This window comes from Varanus komodoensis, unplaced genomic scaffold (genome assembly GCF_004798865.1).
Source record: "Varanus komodoensis strain SLA01 unplaced genomic scaffold, ASM479886v1 scaffold5, whole genome shotgun sequence".
NCBI classification, from domain to species: Eukaryota; Metazoa; Chordata; class Lepidosauria; order Squamata; family Varanidae; genus Varanus; species Varanus komodoensis.
The window spans coordinates 38,091,378-38,117,805 of NW_025336087.1; the positions used below are offsets into that span (position 1 = coordinate 38,091,378).

The 26,428-nt window shown below is 38.9% G+C and overlaps 1 protein-coding gene across 3 annotated transcripts in view; it reads left to right on the forward strand.

Moving 5' to 3' along the window:
• Positions 1 to 23,604, forward strand: part of SPTLC1 (serine palmitoyltransferase long chain base subunit 1) — a 43,598-nt gene extending 19,994 nt beyond the window's left edge. For 2 of the 3 annotated variants that reach the window (XM_044446049.1, XM_044446052.1), the window contains 9 exons: positions 2,979 to 3,108; positions 3,758 to 3,847; positions 6,838 to 6,945; positions 8,123 to 8,218; positions 9,038 to 9,134; positions 10,850 to 10,904; positions 16,303 to 16,420; positions 18,106 to 18,179; positions 20,438 to 21,886. In XM_044446049.1, coding sequence (XP_044301984.1) covers positions 2,979 to 3,108; positions 3,758 to 3,847; positions 6,838 to 6,945; positions 8,123 to 8,218; positions 9,038 to 9,134; positions 10,850 to 10,904; positions 16,303 to 16,420; positions 18,106 to 18,179; positions 20,438 to 20,531 — 862 coding nt within the window. In that variant the 3' untranslated portion in view covers positions 20,532 to 21,886. Of the gene's footprint in view, positions 1 to 2,978; positions 3,109 to 3,757; positions 3,848 to 6,837; positions 6,946 to 8,122; positions 8,219 to 9,037; positions 9,135 to 10,849; positions 10,905 to 16,302; positions 16,421 to 18,105; positions 18,180 to 20,437; positions 21,887 to 23,284 lie in introns of those variants that run through there. The other variant, XM_044446050.1, reaches the window with a different exon arrangement.
• Positions 23,605 to 26,428: the final 2,824 nt, after the last annotated feature.

Consider the following 26,428-nt stretch of genomic DNA (forward strand, 5'->3'; position numbering starts at 1 on the left):
TATGTATCAACCAGCTTTTAGGATTTTGTGATTTGTTTTAATGAATGTATATTATCAGATATCAGATGATTTTAAAATATTTTATCATCTAATTAGAAAATTCAATATATTAATCTCTGTAAAAGTGCCATAATTGGTACGACCAGAGGAAAACAGTGGAACTGGATTTCCAACTGTTAGAAAAATCATCACATACAATCTTTTAGAATTGATTTAAATTAAACATTGCTTAAGGTTGTTTATTGGATCCCGTCATTTTCAAAACAGTGTCTTGATGCCATCTTTAAATGCTTGTTAAAGTGCAGTTTTAATCACTTATGAAATGCTTTTAAAATGACTACTTGCACTTAATGATCAATTGCTGCTTCAAAATAAAGTCTCGTAAAAATTACCAACAGCTGTTGAAACACTTAGTATCCCCATAGGTTATAGCCAAGCAAAGAAATACAGTTGACAAGAGTAGTTAAAATGAATTCATGTAATGAAATACAAAAGCTTGTCTATATCAGTCCTGTCGAGCTGCATATATTTGCTCTAGGCTGGCGGATAATAACTGAAATCTTGTCAGAAGTTTTGTGTTCAGTGAGACTAACTTCCAGGTAAGTGCATAAAGGGTTGCAGTCCAAGTAGTCTTTTCCTCTTTGTAGTCATCTTCTTGAATGATATATAGCCTGTACGCTGAGCAGTACGATGGTTAAAATGGAGTCATGGAAATTAATCCTTATTCAGCATTTCTCTCTTACTTTTCTAAAAATACCATCAACTGAAAACTCAGTGGGAAATAAAAAATACAAAAACTTACATAATCACTAAAGTAATATCAAAGTAGGCATTAAGTTTAAAGAAATCAAAACTCTGTACAAAAACTAACATGAAATCAAAATATATTCAAGAAAATATAATGTGAAATGCCTTTCATTTGCCTAAAAAGGCACGTTTGAACCATTCTTCAAAATCAGACATCAAATCAACCAGGAGAGCTAGCTGCAGAAAGACATATGTGTCTTGGCATCACTACAGAAAATGCACTGTATTTTATGACTGTCCACCACATTTCACATAATGAAGAAAAATGGATGGCATGCAGGGCAGTTAAACTTGACAGTGAGCAGCAGAACCTTCACAGTTCTGTCAAATCACCAGGCATTTAGCAAGAAAATCACCAAGAGACACATGCATATGGAAATCAGTTATTTTAATATGGTACCTACCCCCATCGGGGCACGAAACCACTATAAACGCAAGCCTCCAAGTAGTGATTTGTTTTATTTGGGGTGATTTGTGGATTTTTCTTTTATAATAGATAAAGCCATGTGTCCTGTCCTTGTGCCTTAGTGCTATCCATACAGAAGCACACCCTCTCCAGAACTTGGTTTGAAGTGTTGGCAGAAATGAACATTGGCTTAGAATGTAGCCCTCAGCATGTTGACTGCTGTGGGTTGCAGGAAATGTATAATTCTGGCTATGAAATGGCATCTTTGATTGTTGAGACTAATTCAGAGTGCTAGTGTTCACATCTAGAGTTCTGAAATGCATAGGTGTGTAAGTCAATGACTGCCGTTTCCCATTCAGAACACACTTGTACTTTGATTGTCAGGTGTATTGCTTCATTTCCCTTGGTTGGAAGAAGCTTACCCAGGATAGGACCTTTTCGGCATTTTTGCCAAAGAAGACTTCCTATTCACTGGCCTGCATCCCATATAATGGTAGCTCATGATCTGGGTTGTTGAATTCTGAATTCACAAGCAACCTGAGCAATAGAACTCATATAACCTCTTCGGGGGCTATTTAAACCATGGGTTGTTGTTATGTTTGAACTCAAAGCTGTAGTTTGTTCATGTGTTACTTTGCCTGCATACAGAGGCAGCAGGAAAGAAAAGAATCAGTCACTTTGCATGTCAGTACAACAGTGCTGCAGAAGCATCTGAAACAGAGAGAACAGACGAAGGGGAATTGTGAAAACAAACCACAATTTGTTCAATAGTCTGCTAGACAAACATTGGGTAGTTGAAGCAACCATGAGTTTTTTTAAATGTTGGATTAGTAGTGTGTTAAAAACAAGTAATTCCTTTGGAATTCTATGCTTCCTCTTTCTTTGGATTTTAGACATCCAGTGAATGGGGTATCTTTTTCAAAGAGGATCTATTTTGTTCAGTTTCTATTGAAATGCCACTTTTTAAAATTATTATTTGTATTACTTTATGTTTTACCTGTTCAGTCTTGTACTTTGTCTGGTTTTATGGTTTTAACTAAATTTGAATTTTAAATCTCTGAGTCTCATTGGTCATCTCTTTAAATCAAAAATGTATATAAATACTTTAATACATAAAGAAATGTAGTTAGCAATTTCTGTGAAAGCAGCAACAAGAGACATTTCTATAGTGATCATGGGAATTGGAGAGGAATTGATTACATCTGTACTGCTTGCAGATGTAATAAACTGTTGCATCTCTCTACATAATTAAGCATCAGGTTCAGGCATGCTTCCCCCATCACCTCTTCACTGAAGCCACAAGAAATGATTGTTGAAAGTGATAGTGAGAGCTTCCAATCTGCTGTTTAGGGTTGTATCTGAACCTGAACAAACTGTGATTAATGCTAACTTAGCAATTTACTGAAATAAGCCAACTTCAAACTCTGACTTTGGAATCAGGCTTGTTTTGATAGACCATAGTTAAGATTAACCAAATTTTGAAACCAAAACAAAAGTTCCCAGTCTCCTTATGGCCACATCAGAGGGGTTGGCACAGGAACACAAGGCTTGTTCAAACAACTCTAAGCCATAGTTTGTTGTTACGTCCAAATACAGTATTATTTTCTATGGGTGCATAGCTGGAGACAGTTGGAACTGCTTGTATGAATAAAAAGTGATGGTTGAAATCGTTGTTAAGCTGTTAAAACACACTGTAAAAGGAGATCAGTTTTGAAAAGGCAGCTTCAACTAAGAGCATACTGACAGAACTCTGTATTATTTCCAGTGACAAAGCAGCCTGCTTTGCTATCCAGAAAGGCCTACAGGCATCTAGAAGTAACATAAAGTTTTTTAAACACAATGATATGGCTGACCTTGAGAACCTACTGAAAGAACAAGAGCTTGAAGATCAAAAGGTACTGTTCCTCTGAAAAACTGTTGGGTAAGATGTGTTTTTAAGTAGGCAGAACATTTGAATGATTTCATTGTTCATTATTTCTCATCTAAGCTATTATGCAACTGCATCTTTTATAATATTTGAATTAAGTTTTGGCTGCTGTGTTGCACTGATTGTGACTTTATTTACTACAATGTTGGGGAGGGGGTACCTGAACAGAAGCAAACCCCAGGTTTGATACAATTCAAAAAGTTGTAGTAAAAATAAGACAAATAGCTAGAAGGAATATTATTGCCAATACCAATACACAGTAAAAATATTCCAGCTTTCATTTCACAGAAGAATAGTAAGGACCATTTAGATACGGTATCTTTGTTGACAAAACCAGTACTGATGTAGTTATGGTGGTACAACAGGACTGTGTGCAGTGCTTTATGCAAGGACCTTGCATGAATGGCAAGGAGAACACAGGAATAGGCATTTCAGCAAGCTAGATATACTCCTCTAACGAGTGCTTAAGACGCAAGCAATCTTATTCAAAATGTCTTTGATACAATTGGTTTTTGGTAGTATAAACTAAAGACTTTTTTCTGCCTATCAGCTTTTGATGGCAACCTAAACACGTTGTTCTTCAACAAATGTTGTCCTACAAAATTGTTTCTTTTCAGAATCCCCGTAAAGCTCGTGTAACCCGAAAGTTTATTGTGGTAGAGGGTTTGTATGTTAATACTGGAGATATTTGTCCTCTTCCAGAATTGGTAAGTAGGTTTTAAGTATACATCTTACCAGGCTTTATGCGATGTGAACTAAAATGAAGTATATCAAATTGGGCAATATATAAAGCTGCCAGGCTTGTTGTACCCACTGGTGCATTTGTACAAGTAATGAGTCTTACCAACACTATTGCACAGTGCCTAGAGGAAGACTTGATAACAACAGGAAGACTTATTTCTGGATGGGATAAGTTGGTGGAGCTCCCTTAGATGTGCTCCACTGACCTGTCTCATTCCAGAAACTAATGTTTGTGTGCATTTCCAGTTGTCCCTGGAAGTACTGAAAGCCAGTGGGCATCACTTGCAGAAGGGAAGTAATGGAGCACAGTAGGGCATTGGGGGCAATTAGATACTGCTCTGGGCTACTTGCTAATAATGAGGTGCTTTTGATACTCTGTAAACAAAGTATTGGACTCCACCTCTTACCTGCCATTAGCTGTAACCAGCAAGACAGTATCTGATATAAAATGCTAAAACATCCTGAAGCAGGAGACAGAATCACACTCTCGATGTTTGATGTTTTGTCCTGGTATTCCTGTGTTCCATTCTCTTAGTGGATAACTCAGAAGTAAATTGTTTGAGATACTGATTTCTGTCATATTCTAAAAGGATTGAATCACCATTTGGACTTCATTCATTTATAGACTAAGTAATAAGGGATTTCCTATAAGAATTCTTTAGGTGTTCTATGGTGTTGTATATGTGTAGAGAAACTACAGAATTCAACATTCTAAAAAGTGCAGCTTTTAAAAGGGCATTGAAGATGAGCTTTGAAGTGAATGTGGACTGTAGGAATTGGAAAGCATTAGGACGACTGCTGTAGCCAATTGCATTTTCTTGGCAGACAAGTCCTGCTTCCTAGGGAAGAAAAACACTCTTGCATTCCTAAGGGTATTCATTTATACTGAAGGTGTAGGATGGCTTTATATATAAAAGCTTGTGTATGTTCTGTACTTTAAAAAAATCTTCTCTAAGATTAACAAAATATGTGCAGAGAGAAGCAGCTGATCTGTGCAGGCTATGTAAGTTTAGTGGGTTTGCATATGAGTTCTTCCAGCCGTAAGGAAAAGCATGGTGCTATTCCCCCACAATCTTACTGCAAAATGTCCTAACTCAGCCATCAGGGTTATAAAATGAAGGGGTGGTGGAGCTTATGTTCTTTGTTCTATCTTTGGTATTGTATGAACTAACCAATAAATCATACAAATTGACTAGAAAGACCACATTGGTCTGCATCAGTGGTTTTCATCCACCAGTTTGCAGGAGATTTCCTGCTGGTCCGTGGGGGGACTGCATCCCACTCACCGTGGACTGGTCCGGGGGCTGGCTGTGCTCCACCACCTCTTCTTCAGTTGGCATCATGTTCATGGAGGATGTGCTGGTGCCACTCAGTGGTGGTTGGCTGGGATCCACGCTGTGCTGATTTCAGTATTTGTTCTTTTGTTGCCATTTTTTTGTTGCTTGGTTTCTGGGTGTTTTTGGAGATTTTTTATTTGTATTGTGTTTGGAAACTAATACACGGCATACTCTATTATGTGTATGGTGCTTTTTGTTTCTGCCTCAGTTGTCCCCAAGGCGGTTTTCCTGTTTTTGCCAGTCCCCAGCTATGGAAAGTTTGAAAACTACTGGTCTACACTACATATAGACCATAATATGTACAGGGACTATAACTCAGTAGTAGAATATATTCTTTGCATATAAGAAGCTCCCAGGTTCAGCTGCTGGCATTTGTCCTAATGGCACAAAGACCTGGAGAGCTACTGCCAGTGAGAGTAAACAGTGCTCATTTAGATGGGCAAATAATCATATCCATATGACACTATTGACCTTAAATGGGCTTTTATTGGCACGTTCCACTAAACTTGTTCTACTTAGTCTGTCATGACTATTTCTAAGGAATCAAAGCCATTCATATGCATATATTTTGCATGGTGCATTCTGTACATCAAATTTTCCATCACAAAATTATATGATAAAGCATTTTACAATATAAAATGGTAAAGAAAAAGTCTTTTTTAAAAAATGATTTTTTTCAAGTATATAATGAAACAAAGACGTTTACACATAAAATAGTACACAGATGTAGATGATTCTGCTCATGTGATCCTCATTAGCTTGCAGTATGATTCACAAGCTGAAGATTAGTGGCCTGGGCAATTGTTTAGGGGTAGTGTAATAGACATTCATAGACATTTAATAGATATTTCTTTCTGCCCAGAAAAGGAGCCACTTCCAAATTAAGGCAGAAATCAGTTTTAAAAAACCCAATATGAAATATCTGCAATATCAAACAGAACACACTGATGGCTACATTCTAAACCAATTTTCATTAAGTAACACCAGTTAAAACACCAGCAAGTGAAGAACATAAAGCTAAGTTAACTGAAACCATAAAGATAGTCGATCAGTGCAGTTTAAAGGCCTGGGAGTAGAGAGGCTGAATGTTTTGTTTTGTTTTGTTTTGTTTTGTTGTTAGTTTTGCATCTAAACCTCAGTTTTGTATCACTAATGTGTCTTAACCTTAAAACCATGCAAAATATTCTGGTACTGGTAAGCTGAAGAATGTGTTACAAGAATTCTGATTCTGGTGGGTATTCAAAGCACAAAATGTGGCATTAATGCAGAATGGGGTGAATGGTTGATTGTAGAAGCAATTTTGATTTTAACCCAACCTTATTATGGCTTCTAGTTTTTATTTTAATTTAAAATTGTTTATTTTAAAAGTTTTTATGTAATGGTTTAAATTTATTGAATTGGTTCATTATACTTTTGGATTTTTTGTTAACGCTCTAGTGCTTTAGATTTTAAAAATGTTATGTGATTTTGTTTGCAAGCTGCTCAAAGCCCAAGTATGGACTAATATTGCAGCAAATAACTTGAATGAATGAATGGAACTGAATGAAATGAATTCCTTGTACTGAATAAAGATGATTATATATTGTTTTGTGTTGCTTGTCAATTGAATAAATCTACAGGTCAAGTTAAAATACAAATACAAAGTGAGGCTATTTCTGGAAGAAAGTCTTTCTTTTGGAGTATTGGGAGAACATGGACGAGGAGTTACAGAACATTTTGGAATAAATGTAAGTGAATGGCTGTCTGTAATGAAAATAGATTTTAGTGCCAGGAAAATGGTAAGCAAAAGCAATGTTTGGTAAATACTGTCTTGTTTACCACAACGGTTCTCACACAATGCATGCCTATATATACATTGTTATTTTATGTAATATTGTAATCCGCTTGGAGAGTCTTCGGACTAGTATAGCGGAACGTAAGTTGAATAAATAAAATAATAAATATATACCACAAACTTTGCATATATAGCTCTTTCTATATAAACCCTTGATCATTAGCTTTGTGTGGAAATGGTAACTCACATTGTTACCATAATGTGGCTTCAGGTATCACTCTTTCAGATCTTTACGAAGAGAATCAAGACACTTAAAATGTTAAAATCTGATATTTAGGGCAGGGCATCTTGTTTTACTTACAACTTCTTCCTTGCAATTTACTGTTTGCACATTTTGTTTTGTTTATAAAATTATTTCTGAGTCAACTTTTGGCCCAAAAAGAGCTTCAAAGGAAGCCTAAAATTTAAAACATTTAAACAGTTTGAAAACAATAAAACAATGTCATACAGCAGCATTAAGCACAGGAGAAAAATATATGAAAACCAGAGAGCAGAGCTAACTCATTAAAATTGTTTAAAATGCAGAACAAGAAGGTTTAATGGCCTGTTTAAAACTAATTAAAGAAAGCACTAGTTTAACATCCGGAGGAAGATTTCCACATCCAGTGTGCTGCTGTCAAGGAAGTTCTGTCCCACAGACTAGTTTCTTGGCTAGAACTTACAAAAGTATGTTTTAAACTAAAGGCTGGCTCGTGCAGAAGGACATGGTCTTTCAGATAGCTTGCCCCAAATGGTTTGGGGTTTATATAAAAGGACCAGCACTTTGAATTGGGCCTAGAAACAAATTGGCAGCAAGTGCCGTTATTGCAAGGCTGGTGCAACATGCGCAATAAGGCACATGCCAGAAAGCAGTCTGGCTGTTACAGTTCACTCTGACTGCAAATTCCAAAAGCTGTTCAGTGTCTGTTGCTGTAATCATATGTGTCATTTGGTATCTCTGCTTAAAAGGTTATAGAAAAAGTGGATATCTAAGTACTTTAGAAAGTGGGTCTTTGCTTTCTTACAGCTCTATGACTCACTCCAAGCATGCAATATTTAACATCATATTATCACCACTTTTTGTGCAATAGGTGGATGACATTGATCTTATAAGTGCAAGTATGGAAAACTCTCTGGCTTCTATTGGAGGTTTTTGCTGTGGACAGTCCTTTGTTATTGACCACCAGGTATGTGTAGATTCTTGGAATGTGAATTACAGATCTCAGAGTTAAATTTCAGTGGAATGTTATGACCAACATAGGTATCAAGGGAAGGCAGCACATCCTGGCATGTTTGCAGATGTTGGGGGCAGACTGGATGTGTCTGTTACATGTTCTAAAGAAGGGAATCCATTTGGAAGAAGGGATCTATCGGATTCCCAGGCTGTGGTCTGATTTGCAGCAGCTCTAAGTTTCAGTAATTTACATGGCACTCACCATGCATTTACAAGGGCAGTGACTAGCAAGGCAAGGGAATGGGGAGAAGAGGACAGGAGGAAGAAAGTGCTAACACCGATTTCCCCATTCTGGTAACCTCCAACTGTGGTGGGCTCTGACTTCCACCATGTCCCAGCCAGCCAGGACTTCTAGCTTAACGCAGGTGGAACGCAGCATGGTGGAAGGCTGTGCTGGAGCAAAAGAAAGCTGATGGCCCTGTTCCACTCCTGAGCTGATATCCAGAGTCCTTGTGGAGCCATGACTACTGAGAGAGGAAGCAGAGCTTCAAAAGCTCTAGGGACCCAACCCTGGATGTTGGCAGAAACGCAGGAATCCTGTTGCAACAACAAAGGAGCTCAGGTTGCCGGCTTGTAGTATTGCTATATCTTCAAAAGATGCTGGCATTTAAAATGATGTGCACTGGGATTGCACACTGATGGCAATTTGCACATAGACAATTTGGATTAATCTGATATTCAGTGCAGTGCAGCCTCAACATCTAAATATACTTTATGTAGCAATAGATTATTCATTTTAAGTTTACTCAGTCACTACTGTTATTCCTTTCAGAGACTGTCTGGTCAGGGATACTGCTTTTCAGCCTCTTTGCCTCCTCTTCTAGCTGCTGCTGCTATTGAGGCTCTCAATATCATGGAAGAAAGCCCAGGTATCTTTTTAAAAATTTCCTATTTTTTATTTTCCATCTTGTACTTATTAGGTATGCTTGGTTGTCTTCAATTTTATAAGTTTACTTTGGACTTAGAGGTCACATTTGGCATGCTTAAAAAATCTCCAGGGTGCAGTTTTGCCTAAATTATTTAGAGTTAAAGCAAAGTTTGCGCATGATAGCAGTAGTTGAGGATAGTAAAATCTGAAGGTAGGCACCAAAGGAATCTCTCACAAACTAGGGGAGTACTTAGCAGACTTCATTTTGTGCAAAATAAACCACAGGTGGGCATAGATGGTTAGATGGGCCTCACAGCAAGCAGCATCTCTTGCCTCTCTTTTGCTCCCATGCATTTTGCGGCAAGGGAAGGGAAGGGAGGTTACTAGGAATGTTACTAGGAATGTTCATGGAGCCATGTTGGATCAGTTCAGGGTGCTTTGGAAAAAGGCCAATTTAGTATTGGGATTTTTACCAAAAGGAGCAAATAAGATAATGACATTATATTAAATTGAAGATGGCCACAACAAGAAAATTTTGATTAGTGTACATACTTTTAAAAGGAAGTTACCTATGTGGAAAAGGTGCTGCCTAAAATGGCCAATTAAAATGATCAAGGAGATGAGTATCTTTTCTAGTAATCTTTCAGACCTCTGCTTCTTTGCATTTGCATCAATCTGCTAGAACTCTAGAAAGTACCTTATGCTGCTGTCACCCAGTGAAGATCACTTCTCTAAAGGCCAAATCTTTTTGATTACCATCCTGTACACCTTTTTCCACAGAATTGAAAAGAGTCCTCTCAAATTCCACACAAGTTCTGCAGGCTTTTTGCTGACTTGTTCATTCTGCAGTTTTTCTTGTGCAAAAAAGGAAAGCTCTGTTTCTCACTTGTCTATTTTTCAGTTGTTAGGTGGAGCCTGGGTTTGGGTGTCACAGCAATAATTCATGGATTGTTTATTGCAGGTGCTGTAGGGATGGTACTAGAGCTCCATGCTCACTGTTGCCACTTTTATTCAGCCAAGGGATGTTCCCTTCCTGGATTGCTTCATGACTTCTTTCATGAAGACACTTGGTTGCTCAGGGATAAACAACCCAACGATAAGCCAATAATAAACCACAGACAATTGTTGAATTAGCTCAGGATTGTTTAACCCTTAAACAACCCTTAAACAAGTTGTCACAAAACAACCCAGGAACGCAAACAATCCTGATTTGTTGATTAAAAGTGGAAACTGAGCATATGGCTCTTGTGTGCCAATACTCCCTGTATTTCCTGGTTTAAGCAAGCCAGGAATTGTTGCTGGGATTTCCAAACCAACCCAGCAAAACATTCCACAGCTGACATGCTTCTCCAACAACAGCTCCTATTCTTATGTCCCTGCCATCTGTTTCCTTATGGTTTTTGGCCATGTATTTGTGTGACTAAGACCTGGATTTATGTTCTTTGTCTCTTTACCTATGATATCTTAAGTGGTAGATGAGCAGATGGATTGTAGAAGTAGCTTGGGCAACTCTAGCACAAGACTTAAACAGTTATTTAAAGGTGTAATCCTATGTTTACTTGGAAGAAATAAGTCTTATGACTTGCAACATGTCTGTCTGGGAGTTGTAGGATCTATTTATCTCTAGATATGTATAGAATTGCATCCGAAATTATCTTTCTCAATTCTAGCTTCCAAAACTGAAAGAAAGCTATGTTTTTTTGTGTATTCATCTAGACATGTTTCAGATATTACAAGAGAAATGTAAGCGAATACACAAAGCTTTACAAGGGTAAGTAAATACTTTTTTTATTACTTAAAGCTGAATTTGGAACAGAAGATGACTTCTAAAGAGTTCACATTTGTTCAGACATGTAACTGTTCCCTGAAAGTAGGCTCTTTGTAATCGCTCTTGACTACACTTGCTGTTTTATCTTAAGGTGATAAACCTGAGAAACATTTTAGTGTATGAGCAAGTTTTTGAAAGATGATAATCTTGAAATATGATAAGATGAATATGAAATAATTCATCTTAGAGTTAAAAATGCTTTACCAAAGCATTTCAGTGGCAGACATGAATAGTTTCTCCAGTAGTGCTATATTAAATTATAGTTGGGATAGATAAACATGTCACATGCTAAATAACATTCACAAGCATGCACAAGTTTCCTCTATAGAAGATGATTGTTAATGGGGAATATAGCATTTTTGCTGGTTCAATATATACAGTCGTATGTAAAGAGAAGAAAAGGCATAATTAAAATGGAACGATTGGTCAAAAAGCATTGCAGAATCACTTTAAGAAAAAATATTACTGCACAGTTATTGCTGATACTTGTCTTTGTGTTCAGCCTGAAAAATGCCTTTTGCACCAATCATCTGTTCAGTTATTACATTTTTATTATTTTATTCACTGTAGTATTTCATTGCTATGCCACACTTTTGCCAAAACTGTTGTAGCCATTCACAAAAATTACAAAAACAGGATAATAAGTTATTCTTAACATACATTATTTAAAACAATTTAAACAGCAAAGCAATTTCTGCAAGCAAATAATAGGCTTGATAAAGTTGTCATAAATGTCATTAAATGTCTGGGAGTAGAGGACACTGTTAGCCTGGCATCAAATATATGACAATGTTGATGCCAGCTGGGGTTCAGTAGGCCAATTGGCCCATAATTGGAGGATACAACTGAGAAGGTTATTTTTTTTTTTTTGCCACTTTCTGAATCTCTCTTGGAGGAAGGTCTCTGATGTTGATTGTAGCATCTAAGTAGGTTCATTTCAACAGAGGTGTGCTCTTGTGTATTGCAATATCAAACTGTTTGAGGTTTATTTGTTAAGAAAAGCATCTTGAAATGGGCTTAGAAACGTGCAGGTAGCCAATGCAAGCAGATCAATATTGGTATCATACAATCAGAACTTCTGGTTCCAGTTATTAATCTGTCTGGTGCATTAAGTAGCTTTTGAACGTAAAGGGCAACTCCATATAGAGGTGACTGCAGTAATCTAACTGTCCCTGTCTTGATAGGGACATAGCTGGGCCAGCAAACAAGTTGGTAAAAGGCCCTTTGTGCTACTGAGGCCATCTCAAGGATGAGAGTGACAGAGAAGAACCAGGCTATGGAATTGGTTGTATGAGTCTGTCCAAGTAGTTGGTACACTGTGTAGTTGATACAGTTGGTACATGCTCAAGAAAACTAGGCATGTCTGTTCTCTGGTTACCCCACCTGATTTTCTTGCTCTATCACTGGAGTCTTAGTTCTGGCAAATGCAAGAGACTTTATCCTGGAAGTGCCTGGCAAGTTTATTACAGTAAGCCTCAGTTGGAGCAACAGTGAGGAATGGAATGGAATCAGCCCCAGAAAACCCAAAAAAGCTCCACCGGGTGGCACATATTATTGTTTGGTTTTTTAAATTTAATTTCTATACCGCCCAGTAACTGACATGCTTTAGGTGGTGAACATGTGTAATGAATGCAGTAAAATACCGTATAGAATATAACAATAAAGCAGCATAAAGTTACATTAAAAATTTAAAAGCACATTTCAGACAACACTTTTACAGCTAAAACCAGCCCATTCAAAATCCACAGAGGATTCCATAGAAGCAGTAAGATGTTATTTCCTTGCCACCCTCACTGCTGCTAAATATATCTGACCATAGACCCATACTAATACCATAGCATTCAGTAGGAGTTGTCTCCATCTAAACTCAAGCCATCCCTCATGGGTAACAATATCACCTAATGCATGAATCCATATGAAGACCAATATGAAGATTTGGGATACAGTTACCATAACAACTTGTGCAGAATTAATGTCTATGCATTTCAGTAGATTTTGCATGCAAGATTATGCATTATTGTGCCCCACATTCTGCTTAGGGTCTCACCTTGCATTGGTGTATTACTCACTCCTGGGTTGTCAGATGCCTCTTTCAGGACTGCAGAGAAGAGCATAGGCAATAGCATAGCATTTGGTGTCTAATGTTGTAGAGGACTCTGTCATTCTCTTTTCCCTGGTCAAGTACATTTTATTTTTCTGCCTACCCTTGGCTTTTCCTTAAAGCCCTAGTCTACTACATTTTCTCTAGGAGATTTGTTCATTGTGAATAGATAGTGCCAAACTCGCATCTGTGGCAAATACTCTTAGTATATGGTTGGGAAATAGACAAAGTCAGCCTTTCCCCTCTAGCACAAGCATTAAGTGACCTTTTGTCTGAAAGAGCTGTGTCTGGCTCTTTTCTTTGTTTATTGTTCCTCTCTAGCTGGATATGTACTTGTGTCAGGTGATGGTTTATTTTAAGTAACTGACAAAAGGAACTTGAATATCAACTTGGGATTTGTATAGCAGCCGCTAGAAAACCCAGTATGTGTGTGTATACATGAAACAAAGTGCTGTTCAGGCAAAACCTGTGAATATCAAAGCTTTGAATTAGCAGGGGTCGAAAGGTGATTACACACCTTAAATATTTTTATGTGTTCCTCATGTACCAATTATATTCATTGATCGAACATGTTAATGTTCTATTTTGACTTAAATTTTTGCCAGAATTTAACATGAAATATTTTGCTTCCTAGAATAGTATGCTAAGACCTGCTCATATGCATGCTTACCTTGCATTGTTTAGGCAACAGTTACCTTTGGTGCAGTGTAGGGTGCAATCCTGTGCATGTTTAGACAGAAAAATGCCCTAAATTTCATTTTTAACATGTCTGTTTACATGTCTGTTTGAAAGGTTGCTAGGAGTTGTGTGTGAACATGGCATAGGACTGCATCTTAAGCCCTCACATTCTTTTTTTCTAGACATTTTGTCTACTTCTGAATAAAGTGGTAATTTAAAAATGTACCTAATGACTGTCATCAGAGATTTGTTTGTTATGAACCTCTGTGGTTCTAAGTCACTATTGAATTATTACCCCTTAAATAAATAGCTACAGTTCTGGATGGTGTGGTTTTGGCAGAGGATGTGGGATTTAGAGCTCATCCTTGAAGTTTGAATTACCAAGTCTCAGTGCGGTTGGACAGCGTGCACAGAGTAGTTGGGAATTTACATTGGCCCTGCATTTTCATGTTGAAATGAAAGAAAACACTGTGATAAATACCTTTTGTGAAGTAACGGGCTATGTAAGCCCTTTATATGCTTGTATTTAAAAAATCTTCTTGAGGACACAGTCCGATGCACCCTTAGACAGAAGAGAGTCTGATGAGATGAGATATTTCTTGCCTTATAGTATTATCCAAGTGTTGTTCCTGCATGTATCAGAGTTGTTGATGGCTTCCTATCATTAAATAACATTTACAATAAACAATTACAGCATTGCAAACTTGCAGCAGTATATTTTCCCAGCAATTTCAGTTAATGTCTAACTGCTGGAAATGGAGACTTCTCTGGAGATGATCACTGACTTCTTCCACAGTAGTAATTTTAGGGTATTGCTAAAATCAAGTTTAGCAAAATGTGTACTACACAGCTTTAGCAGTAGCATGCAATGTTCTTGCACCCCCCCCCCCCCGCCCTTTTAGTGTGTAATTCATTTGTCCGGTCAGAGGCAGTCAGTCTGGGCTTGCATGGCTTTTTGGCTAATCTGGTAGCAGGAAAATATATGTTTTTACTATTCAAGGAAGTTCCTTTTCTCACTCCTTCTTGATTTGGAAGTATAGTTTAGGTATACTTTACTTGGTGCTTGGTCTACATATAGAGGGAAGCAGGAGCCGAAACTAACTAGGAGTCCTATATATCACCTGTCTTATATTGAATACCATGAGCCCAGTACTGTTACCTTTGCTTCTTTTAGGCCCAGTAGCACATTTTTCCTTTACATTTTTTGGTAGCTAAAACAAGAACCTTGTAGTAAAGTGGCCTTTGGTCTAATCCTAGACCAAAGTATTAGACCAAAGGCCTTTGGTCTAATACCACAGCAGGAAAACTTTTCCTGCTGTGGTACAACATGTGATGCTATTTGTTTAGGAAAGTACCTCCTTCCCCCAAATTATTTATTCTGGATACTAGTATTTCTTCTTCTCCTTCTCCTTCTCCTTCTCGAATACTAGTATTTCTTCTTCTTCTTCCTCTTCTTCCTCTTCTTCCTCTTCTTCCTCTTCTTCTTCTTCTTCTTCTTCTTCTTCTTCTTCTTCTTCTTCTTCTTCATTCATTCATTCATTCATTCATTCATTCATTCATTCGATTTTTATTCCTCCTGCTGTCTGAGCAGGTTACAAAGCTAAAAAATGTACAATAAAAATACTATTAAAATAACCATTAATATAACAAAATCCAAGTATCCAACAATCCAAAGCCAATGCTATTGCAAAACTTCACAGAACCACAGTTTATCTCCAAAGACAACATAAAAGGCACATTATAAAGCAAATATAAAATTTTAAAACCATTAAAAACATCCTAGCAGTTAAGATATCAGGAAAATAAAAAAGGTCTTTGCCTGGTGCCAAAGAATACAAAGAGGGCACCAGGTGAACCTCTCTGGGGAGCTGAGTTACAACAAGGGATGTGAGATAATTAATGAGGTAGGGGAAATGGAAGGTTTATCAAAACAGTCAGTCTGTTCTAATGCATGTGGTTTGTTTCTGCCCTCTGCTATATGGCATATCATTATTTGTTGCTTTGTGAATAAACTGATTGGAAAAAGGCGGCAGGTCCTAGTGAATGAAGTAGTGTTGTGCTAAATTTGCCTTTGCTATATTTGAGGATGGCAAATAGAAGAGAGGCCTTCTCAGTAGCTGCACCCATTTATGGAATGGCCTTCCGAAAGTAGTTTGCCTGGTACCATCTTTACAATCTTTCCAGCGCCAGGCAGAAACAGTCCTCTTCTCCAGACATTTTAACAATTGATTTTATACTTGGATATTATTTATACTGTTTTTAGTTTTAATATATTTTAACTTATTGATATCTGATCTAGGCTGTGTATTTCTGTTTTACTGAGGGTTGTTTTTATTATTATTTTATGTAATACTATAATCTGCTTGGAAAGTCTTCAGACTAGTATAGCAGAATACAAGTTGAATAAATAAATACATAAATACATAAATTTTTAAATTCCAACCTTATTAATACATTACAGCAAATTGTACATTTCATTTACTCGTGTAGTTTTTACATACACACAGTTTTAATTGTAATCCTTGACTATGCAGATGATTTTGATGTGTTGGCATTATTTAGGATTCCTGGTCTGCGGCTGGTGGGAGAGTCATTTTCCCCAGCATTGCACCTCCAGTTGGAAGAGAGCACTGGATCCCAAGAGGGTGATATGAGGCTTCTGAAAGAAATTGTAGATTATGTAAGACTACTTTTTGGAATTTCTCTAAGCTAATGGAGACATTCTGTATCTATCAAATATGTCATCTAGATTGCTCTGCGAAACTTCGAAAGTAGCAAATGGCTACATCAGTCAGCTGGCAGTGGTCACTGTTCATCAGGCATATGAAAGACAGCAGTTGGATGCACACAACATGGAAACCCATTGCCAACAAATAGCCATGACAAGCTGTTCTGTTGTATGAACATGGACGGCTTCCCACAGGGTGGCTTGTTTTGGGACAATAAGCTGACAACCCACTGCTTGTTACATGACCCACTATGGTGTTTGTGTATCATTCAAACCCAGGCAACCAACCGCAGTGGTCCATATTCATGCAGTGAGCAAGTCACTTGGCAAAAACAGAAAAAAAAATCCCTCACTGGTCTTGCTGAGCTAGTTCAAGCTGCTACCAGTGCAGCTGCTTCACCAAGTGCCCAAATGGCACCTGGGGGTGAAGATCACTGGCTTGTTTTCCCTGCCTTGATTGCAAGTTCTTTCAGTTAGCAGGTCATCTTTTCTTGTTTTGTTTTTTGGAGATTTTAAATACATAGCATTGCTCGTTTTCTAGAGTTGCACAAGTGCACAACTCCAAATAGCCAAAATGCAAAGGCTTGCCTGGGCAATTTCCAGGTAAGTTCTTCACTTTCCTGAATCTTCGATTATGTAGATTCATGGCTAAATATTTCCTTATCAAAAACATATGTGGGAATTTTCCAGAGAAAGAAACACCTTTCATTTGACAGTCATCAAAAGAAATGTTCGTGAAAGGTGAGCAGCTTTCTGATCTTTGCTTTCCTGAGTAGCTGGAGATTTGGGGAATTAAGGAACAGGTGAGAGCCATTGGGAACTGGAGGGAACAGACAAACTTTGAGGATCTCACCATGAAGGGATGGAGATCACCACACCCTTCTGCAAACAAAGATCCCTCATGGTTTTTTTTCTCGTCCATTGACAGCATTCTGTTTGACGACAGCTGTCAAATGAGTGAGCACAGACCTATTTGCAGTATCTCCTGGGCAGTGTCTATGGTTGGTTCCTGCTGCACTTTGGTAGCACTTGCTTACCAGGACATTACCCAGACAGGCCTTTCCATTTCAGCTATTCAGAGTAGTGTAACTCAGGAAAACCAAAAATGTGTGCCCCTTCAGTTCACAATTCAGTGGTTCACAAAAAATGAAAATAGGCGGTGAAGCACTAACTTATTTATTTATTTATTTATTTTATTTAAACCATTTTTATGCCGCCTCATTCTCAAAAAGCCTCGGGGCGGCTTACAACAATAATAAATAAACATAAATAAACAGTTTATACAATTAGAGTTAAAAAAACGGAAACATCTCGGCATGTACATAAAAACCCCATAAATACAATTCATAAATTAACAATTAAAGTAACTTTTAAATAAAAAGGTCTTGGCCTGGCGCCGAAAAAACAAGTAACGACGGCACCAGGCCGACCTCTCTGGGGCTAATGGCCCTTCCAGTGTGCCTGGGCACTTTGAAATTGCTAGCAGCAACTTCCACATCACAGAGTCTGAAAGACAGTCTCTGAAAAAGGGAAAGTTGGGGTTGGGGGAAGCTGCAGCAAGCACAGAAGAGTTCACGATCAGAGTCTTTTCAGCATCATTGTGGCATCTTATAACTGGTTGTGCTCTGTCTGCCCAGTGTATGAACAGAGGCATTGCATTAACTCAGGCTCGCTATCTGGAGAAAGAAGAGAAATTTCTCCCACCACCCAGGTTAGTAGATGCTCGCCTTCATACTAAAACCAAAGTGTACTTCTGATAATGCGCGTGGTGGTGTGGGAAGCTAGCTCTACCTTGTGTTGGAGCTCTGGCTTTTAAAGGTCAGTGTTGTGTTATAAGTAAAAGGTTGGCCTGCTGTAGTCTCCCCTAACTGTAGGTGTCCTGTCATCTCCAAACAGCATGGGCAATAGCTCAACATCCCTGGAGGGCACCAGGTTGGGGAAGGCTAGTTTGTTGAATAGGCAGAACTTTCTTATAGAGTGTATCAATAAAGATGATCATTTACATTGCTGGCCTTCCATTACACAGGATTCGTGGTTGTTACACAATTTCTTTGAAAATAAAAAAAATAAACAGTCTTAAATATAATGTGTAAAAGCTTAGCATGGGAAAGGGTGAGATTTCCACAAGCAGCAGAATTTCTTTCACTGCTGACATCCATGCACATATTGTAGCTATTGAACTATGCCAGTCACCAGTTCTAGAATTTGTATTTTGCATTGCTGCATTAATAAGTGAAACTGTAATATGAAGCAGGAACTTTGAAGCAATCTGGATAAAGAAAAGCAGTAAACTTACTGGATTGAGGCCTTGCATAGAAAGCTGCCCTATGCTGAGTCAATCAGTGGCCCATTTAGTCAAGTATTAGCCCCTCTGACCTCCCCAAAGTTCAGTTGTCCTGTTAAATATTTTTTAAATTTATCCTAAATAGGCAGTCAAAGTGGCCAGCAATTTAGCAGTTATTACCACTAAATAACTGTTTAGCAGTTATTACCGCTTTTTATGACAATAAATACAACACCTGCAAAGAGCACAATAAACAAAAATGCAACCTGTTGATATGGAGTGGGCAACAGGTGACTTTCAGGGGTTGGTGACTTTTTTGGTGTGCAGTAAACAAATCTTAACTGGGTTCATGGAACCCTTCATGGGTAAGCAGATCCAATGGGTTTCCTTCTCATGTGAATCAGGAAACCTTCATGAAGGATGACTAAGCTACTAAACAAAGTATGCTGACAACCCAGACCTTATCCTAAATGGGTTACTGTGTTGTTGAAACCCCGCAAAACAATTCCACCATTGGTAGTAGAGACCAGCCAACACGCCAGTCTGCAACAGCAGCAAACTTGTTACAAGTTTTCTCAATATTTCCCTTGTTGTTGCCAGTGATGGTCATCTTCTACTGATGACCAAGCAGCACTTTGGAGTTACTAAACAATTTGCCAGCTTTTAAACAAGAAAAGAAATTGGACCCAGAAAATCGTGCAAATGTGTTCATAAATATTTCATTTATGTGTCCATCTTTTGAAAGTGTCTTCTTGGGGTTTTCTTGCTTGGTCAGTATGTTGAACATTTCAGTCCTCAGAAGGAGCAGGGAATAGAGTAGGCAGCAGATCTGGAAATTGAAAAGCTAAGACTGCACATTGGTTGATTTGGAAGGAGTTCACAGGGTTCCTTTGCTGATTTGTCAGTCGAAAAGCACTGGCAATGGACAAAATCAGTGAAAGAAGGTACACCAAAAGGGAGTCAGGAAGAGCAATATTTCACACTTCTCTTCTTCTCAGCATTTAAGTGTTGGATTGGCACTTCTTGGTGCCCTTCGGCACTTCCCTGTGTCTCCAGCAGTCCAGAAGGAAAAGAGGTTGGCTCCCCACATACACACACATTTGCACACACGTTTTGCATCTCTTTTTTTTGGAGCACATGCCTCATAATGGGTTTCAGAGCAGTTACTGCAAGTGCCCAAATTTACCGTCTGCTTATTGCCTTTCCATTTAATTGGCACAAATGTTCTAGTGCTGGGGAGAAAAATCCCAACTGAATATATGTGAGGCTTTGAAAAGGGGAAAAAAACTAGCGGCAAACAAAGGGGGTTAGTTATCAGAGCAGACACTGAAAGATTAGACAGGTGCTTCCAGTATCAGAGGCAATATGGCTTTGTAAAACTGTTGATGGAGAACGTGGGGCAGGATGGTGCTGTTGCCCTGCTTGAGGGAGCCTTTGAGTAGCTGATTGGCCGCTGTGTGAACAGTGCTGGATTAGACAAACCCTCTCTTTGATCCAGCGTGGCTTTTTAATGTTCTTACGGATATGGCTAGAGTGCTGAGGGGGAAGGGGGAGAACAAGCCACAGTGAACCCAATCATCTGTTGGGTGTACTATGGTTCTTCCATGAAGAACCCACACTGCATGGGTTGTTCACAGGGTGACTGACTGCCGCTTTTGACTGATTTGTTGATTTGCTCCTACCAGCATTCGAGTTGTTGTAACTGTAGAACAAACAGAACTGGAATTGGATAAAGCTGTCTCACTCATCAGGGAAGCGGCAGAGTCTGTACTGAACTGAGGCCATCATACTTGGATATTTCTTTCTCACTCACCGTCATGGATAGATACCCATTTTCTACTGTGTGGTTGATCAGTTTGCACTCCAAATTCTTGGGTTATTATCTAATGGAACTGAAAGCTTGACTTCCACTAAGTCATTCCAGAACAAGAAGGAAGATACAAAACAAGTATGGGAAATACCAAATATACACTTTATTTACAGAATTCAGCTCTATTTTTAAGTACCATGGAAAATGGAGATCATTGTTACACTCCTATCTTTTGTTGATTTTACCTCAGTTCTTAAAGGGCCTTATTCCTTTTTCTAGTTCTCTAAACGTGTACAAACTATTTTTGAGAGTACACATGTAATGCTAATAAGTGTAAAAAGAATATGAAAACTTACAGAATATTAATTTAATTAATCTTTCAAATTCTCTGTTAAATAACATTCCCCCAAAAAAGTTCCTATGATCAAACAATAAATACTACAAGATCCTGCTTTTGAAATATACTTAAGTAGCTTTTATTACAATGGGTATGTGGGAATTTATATACTGCTTTGTTTGGACCTTTCTTTTTTTGAAATTCCCAGAAGAGGCAGTTTTCTAACCATTTGTCAAATTATGCATCGGTGTCTCATCAAAAGCCCATATAAAGTGTCCTTTCCTTTGATTTTCCCATACAGTGTTGAGCGGACATGCGAGCTATAATGTTGACAAGGAGCTCCCCAGTTTAACTGATCAAGTGGTGCCATAAGTGCACATGGATTTTGCAGGGGTGCCCTCTCTGCTGAATGGGGCCAGAGAGCCCACGGGCAGGATTGCTGTGCCTGCCAGAGTGCCCACAGGTGCTGTGAGAATGTTGTTAGGCAAATAAATACTGACACTTTACCATAATCTACTAGGTGCATAAGTGCAAAATTCTACTGTGGTCTTTAAAGTGTACGTGCTTATCAACACTTATTTTAAAACACACACCGAAACATCTTGAATGAATTAGAAATGCTTATACTTGAGTGCATGGGCATATATCTTTATTTTCAAGAAGTTCCAAACTCTGTTGGAATAATTGCCTGATACCTCCATTAAGTTCAGCAGTAAGGATTGATGATGGGTGCAGGTAAAATTGTGATGCATATTGCAGAAGTTACAATATTCTGACTTCTTCCTCTTGCATCAGTCAAGTGAGTTGGTGTATTGTAACTTGGGTAATATGAATCATAAGTAGTGATAAAAATTTATGGAGAGGACTGCTATTAGGAGTTTAGGTTGTTTCTACACTTTTGTGCCTTTTTGGTTGCTGCTACAAGGATTCCAGTGCTATATTGGATGCATATGTTTTTTTTAAAAAATAAAGCATATATTTGATCCAGTTTTGAGTCATGTTTCTTATTATGAATATTGTTCCATGGTAATTATCCATCTTTAGCTGCATTATCCTTTATCAGATTATAGCTGGAATGATAGGATTTAGGATACAATCCATGATCCCTGGGAAGTCATCCCATGAACCAGAATTTTGCAGAAAACCATCACCAGAGGCCACATTGCAGCAGCCGAAACGTGCACTTCAGAGCTCTGGCAGCCGAGCAAAAAAAGGAGCATGTTAGGGTGGATCAAGTGAGGGCTTGGACTTCCAGACCCAAAGCTGCTTTGTGTTCCTGGCACACCCCAAAACTGGAAAGAAACCATGCCTTCTCTGATTAACGAAGTGAAAAAGATAAAAGCCACATGCACACAGCAGTGGTTGCAGGATGCCTTCACTTTGGACTCTCTGCAGCTGACTAGCCATAGATACAGTGCAGTAAAATGAGCCTAAATCACTTCATATTGAGATAGCTAGGCTTTTCTTCCAGTATTTTGAGGTATGTAAACTGCTTGCCTTCAAGGTATACTGCCTTTCTGTATAGCAGTGAATTTAAAATGGCAATACCAAAGCCACTCAATGAGAAATCAATCAACTTAATATGATTCCTTTTTGATAGGTGATTTTGGATCTGCGTTCAAATCTCCTGCATTAGGTTGTGAAGATTTCCCTTCTACAAGGCCTTCCCTTCAAGGCTTTGCATTTCTTCCCATGGCAGAGACAGTGGGAAACCCACTCTTACAGGTCACACTTGAGTGTGGAAGAAGAACTTGGCACCTTCCATGTCCCCGCTCACACTAACAATAGATCATCCCCTTTTCTATAACATCTTAAAATATTAGCAAATGGCAAACGCATCTGTTTTGCTATGCATAAGATGAGATTTATACATAAATAGCTACCTATTAATGGGAAGGACTCAAGGGCAAGCTGCAAAATGTGCAAGTAACAAGTTAACATTCATTGAATTACACATTTTCTGCTACTGTTCTCACAGAATTTTCATATCTTTGCTCTCTAACACACTATTTGACCAGTCTTCCCCTAGCTGGTGCTCATTGAGGATGATGAAAGCTGTAGTCCAACATCTCGAGTGTACCAGGTTCAGGAAGATGTTCACAGAAGAATGAAAAGGGAGATAGGGCAGCCATATCTCCTCCAAACACCGCAGCAGCTTCCTTTGGGCCAAGAGCAGTGACTCTTCAAAAAGGCTCTTTTGCTATGAAGAGGGTAGCTTACCTCATGGATACTCTCTTACATTGGCAATAGAGACCCAGATGATATCAAGGTATGTCTTCAGCTAGGCCCAAGGAAGCAGTATGCTCTCTTAGAATTGCAGATTCTGTGGAAGGGTTCCCTGGGAAGGCATGCATTTTAACATATTCATTTTTTTCATTCTTTTAGAATTCTAAGGTGAAGCTGCTGAGCATCTAAAAGGACATCCTGGAACTCAGGGCATGCAATGCATACACAATCACCCAAGCTAAGAGGAGGGTGCACGATTACCCTCTCCAGAAGTAAGGGACAGAAAGCAGGACAAAACTGGCTTTGTACTTAGGAATGCAAGGATCCTGATGAAATCTGGCTCTCTTGTGCTCACCAGACTTCTTTCCTGCACTCCGCTCTGGTCAGGAAGTGAGTCAGGCCAAGATCAAGTCCCAAGTAGAAAGGTTCCAGAAGAGGGCAACAAAAATGATCCAGGGTTTGGAAACACTGCCCTATGAGGAGAGACTGAGAAAACTGGGCATGTTCAGTCTTGAGAAGACTGAGAGGGGACATCGTATCACTCTGCAAGTACCTCAAAGGCTGTCACAGAGAGGAAGGTCAAGATGTCTTGCTGATACCAGAGTGCAGAACATTGAATAATCAAGTCAGGCTGCAATAATCTAGATTCAGGCTAAATACCAGGAAAAGCTTCCTTACTGTCAGAGCAATATGACAGTGGAACCAGCTGCTTAGAGAGGTGGTGGGTTCTCCCACAGTACAGACATACAAGGCAAGGCGAAACTGGACAGTCATCTGAGTGGGATGGTGCAAATTGTGTCCTGCAACAGCAGGAGGTTAGACCGGATGGCCTCCATGGCCCCTTCCAACTCTACTATGAGTCTATGAAATGCTCGGGAAGATTAGTGGATCCCTTCATTGGGCAAAATATGCAATTCTTTGCACAAAGTGCACAAGCCACATGTGTGTAAACAGAACTTTGCTTGTGTGACAGGTACATGGGTGGCTTGTGTCCAGGCCAGCCTCGTGGACTTGCTTCCTACTAGATACACACATGAATACAGTGGTACCTTGGCTCATGAACTTAAACCGTTTCAGGACTCTGTTCATGACCCAAATTGGTTGTGAGCCAAGTTAAATTTCCCCATAAGGTTCAATGTAAATAAGGTTAATCCATTCTATAACTATCTTTTTAAACAGAAAAATTGGAAGGAAAATGACAAAGCAACAAAGATAGCAGCCATCTCCCCCACCCCCACCCTGAGCACAAACGTGGCCCTCCCCCCCCCCCCCCCCCCCCGGCAGCTCAACTGCATTTGCGCCCGTCATCCCTGCGCACTGAGGTGGGGGAGAGATGGGCACAAACACGGATGCGCTGGGGGGGGGAAGAGATGGGCACGAATGCAGGCACGCTGGGGGGGAGATGGCCAAGATTGCGGTTGCACTCATGCAGGGAAGACGGGCGTGATCTCAGCCATCTCCCCACCACTCTCAGCATGATCGCGGTCGCCACCCAATGTGGAGTTTGTGACCTGAGTAAAAAATTTTATGAAATTTTTGTTCGCGACCTGATTTGGTCATGAACTGAGGCATTTGTGAGCCAAGATACCACTGTACTTGATAGGAGGCAGCTTTAGGGCAGGGAGGAAGTGTACTGGAGTCAAGGGAACTGAGCTGAGGAAATCTGACAGATTCCTATTCCCAACCAGGATTCCGCACACATCTCTATTTGCACGATAACTACATTCTCAATAAAGAACAAGTAAAATGGCATGTTTCTGTGTTAATAACCCACCAGAAGGCCAGATGTCTGCACTTCATATTTAGGGAAATGAAAGTATTTTGACCAAAAGAGGGAGACCAGCCTAAAAAATGCTTAGCCACAAAATACCTCAAAGCTGCAGTGCAAAAAATAAAATAAAAAAATCCTCTGTACTTTAAAAAAGTACTTAATCTAGCATAATTTTATTCTGACTCCTCCTGAGAGATGGAATATTACATATCAAGGTCTTTGTCATATGGTCTAAAGCGATGTAAAGAAGCAGAAGAAGGCATAAGAGCAAATAAGACTAGCCTGAAATAATCCTCAAGCTAGCAGAATTGGGGATGTGTCATCCCTTTCTGTAATTATGTTTCTTTCCACTTCTTGCTTTTCTGTACACACCATAATTGCAGACCTCACCTTCAAATTGCAATTTGACATTCTATGAAGATTATTTTAGCATTCCTCATTTCAGGGACCTGGGCTGTTAGCTATTTTGGTTCTAAAACCCAAGACAAAAGCAGAGCCCTCTGGCTGTTAAAGTTCAAAATAACCCGGGCGGGGAGGGGTTATGATTTGTGGGTCATACAAAATTTGGTAATTGTCTTTTACATGGAACACAAAACATGTTTATGCAGTTCTTTTCCAATATTAGGAATGATCTGTTGAACACAAAACACTGAAGGAGCCTTTCAGAAAGCTACTTTCCTAGAAAGATTTTCTTAGGATAGTATAATGCCTTGCTCTGCCCCCAGTACATGTTTGGACAAATGTAGGATTACAATTGTTGCCTTGTATCTACATGAAATCAGATTTTTTCCCATGCACATTCTATTTCTTAATCCAACAGACCCAAGGGAAAGTTTAACAATGCCTTTTTCATTTTTTAAACTTCGATCTCTGCAGTTGCTTGTCAATACCATCTGACCAAGGAAAATGAGATATCTGTAGTATGATGATTTTGTGTAGTATGGATTTCTTTCTAGATAAATACAGGATAGCAGATACAGTTCTAGTGCTGTAGTATTACAATTTTGTGCAGCATTGTGAAACGTAACAACCAGCCTAAGTACCTTACAGGTTGATGAGCTGAACTTGATATGGGTTGAAAGCATCATTCTTGCTCTGGAAACATGTACATGTTCATATCTGGCAGAAAGCTTCAGAATATGAGCTCAAGTTCTGTGAGTTTCCTTGTGTTGGCAAAATGGCAGCTGACCTGGGTACACACTGGCCAGTTCGTATGACATCACCAAGATTCTCCCCAGAATAGTTTTGCAACTATTTTTAAAATGTTTGTGAATTTGGAATGAGGGAGGTTTGTGTGTATGCACATTCATAAGTTGCTGTTAAAAGATTTTTGATTTGTTTACAAGGCAGCTTGATAGAGCTGTAGATTTGATTAAATTGATTGCTGTTTGATATCTTAAAGTATAACGTCCAGAGAACTAGTCTAATCAAATAATATAGAAATACCTTATATAAATAAATCAATTTGTTGATAGCAGTCAAGGTGAACCATGAAACTGGGTGTCCCCTGTGCCTCATGATCAAGGATGCTC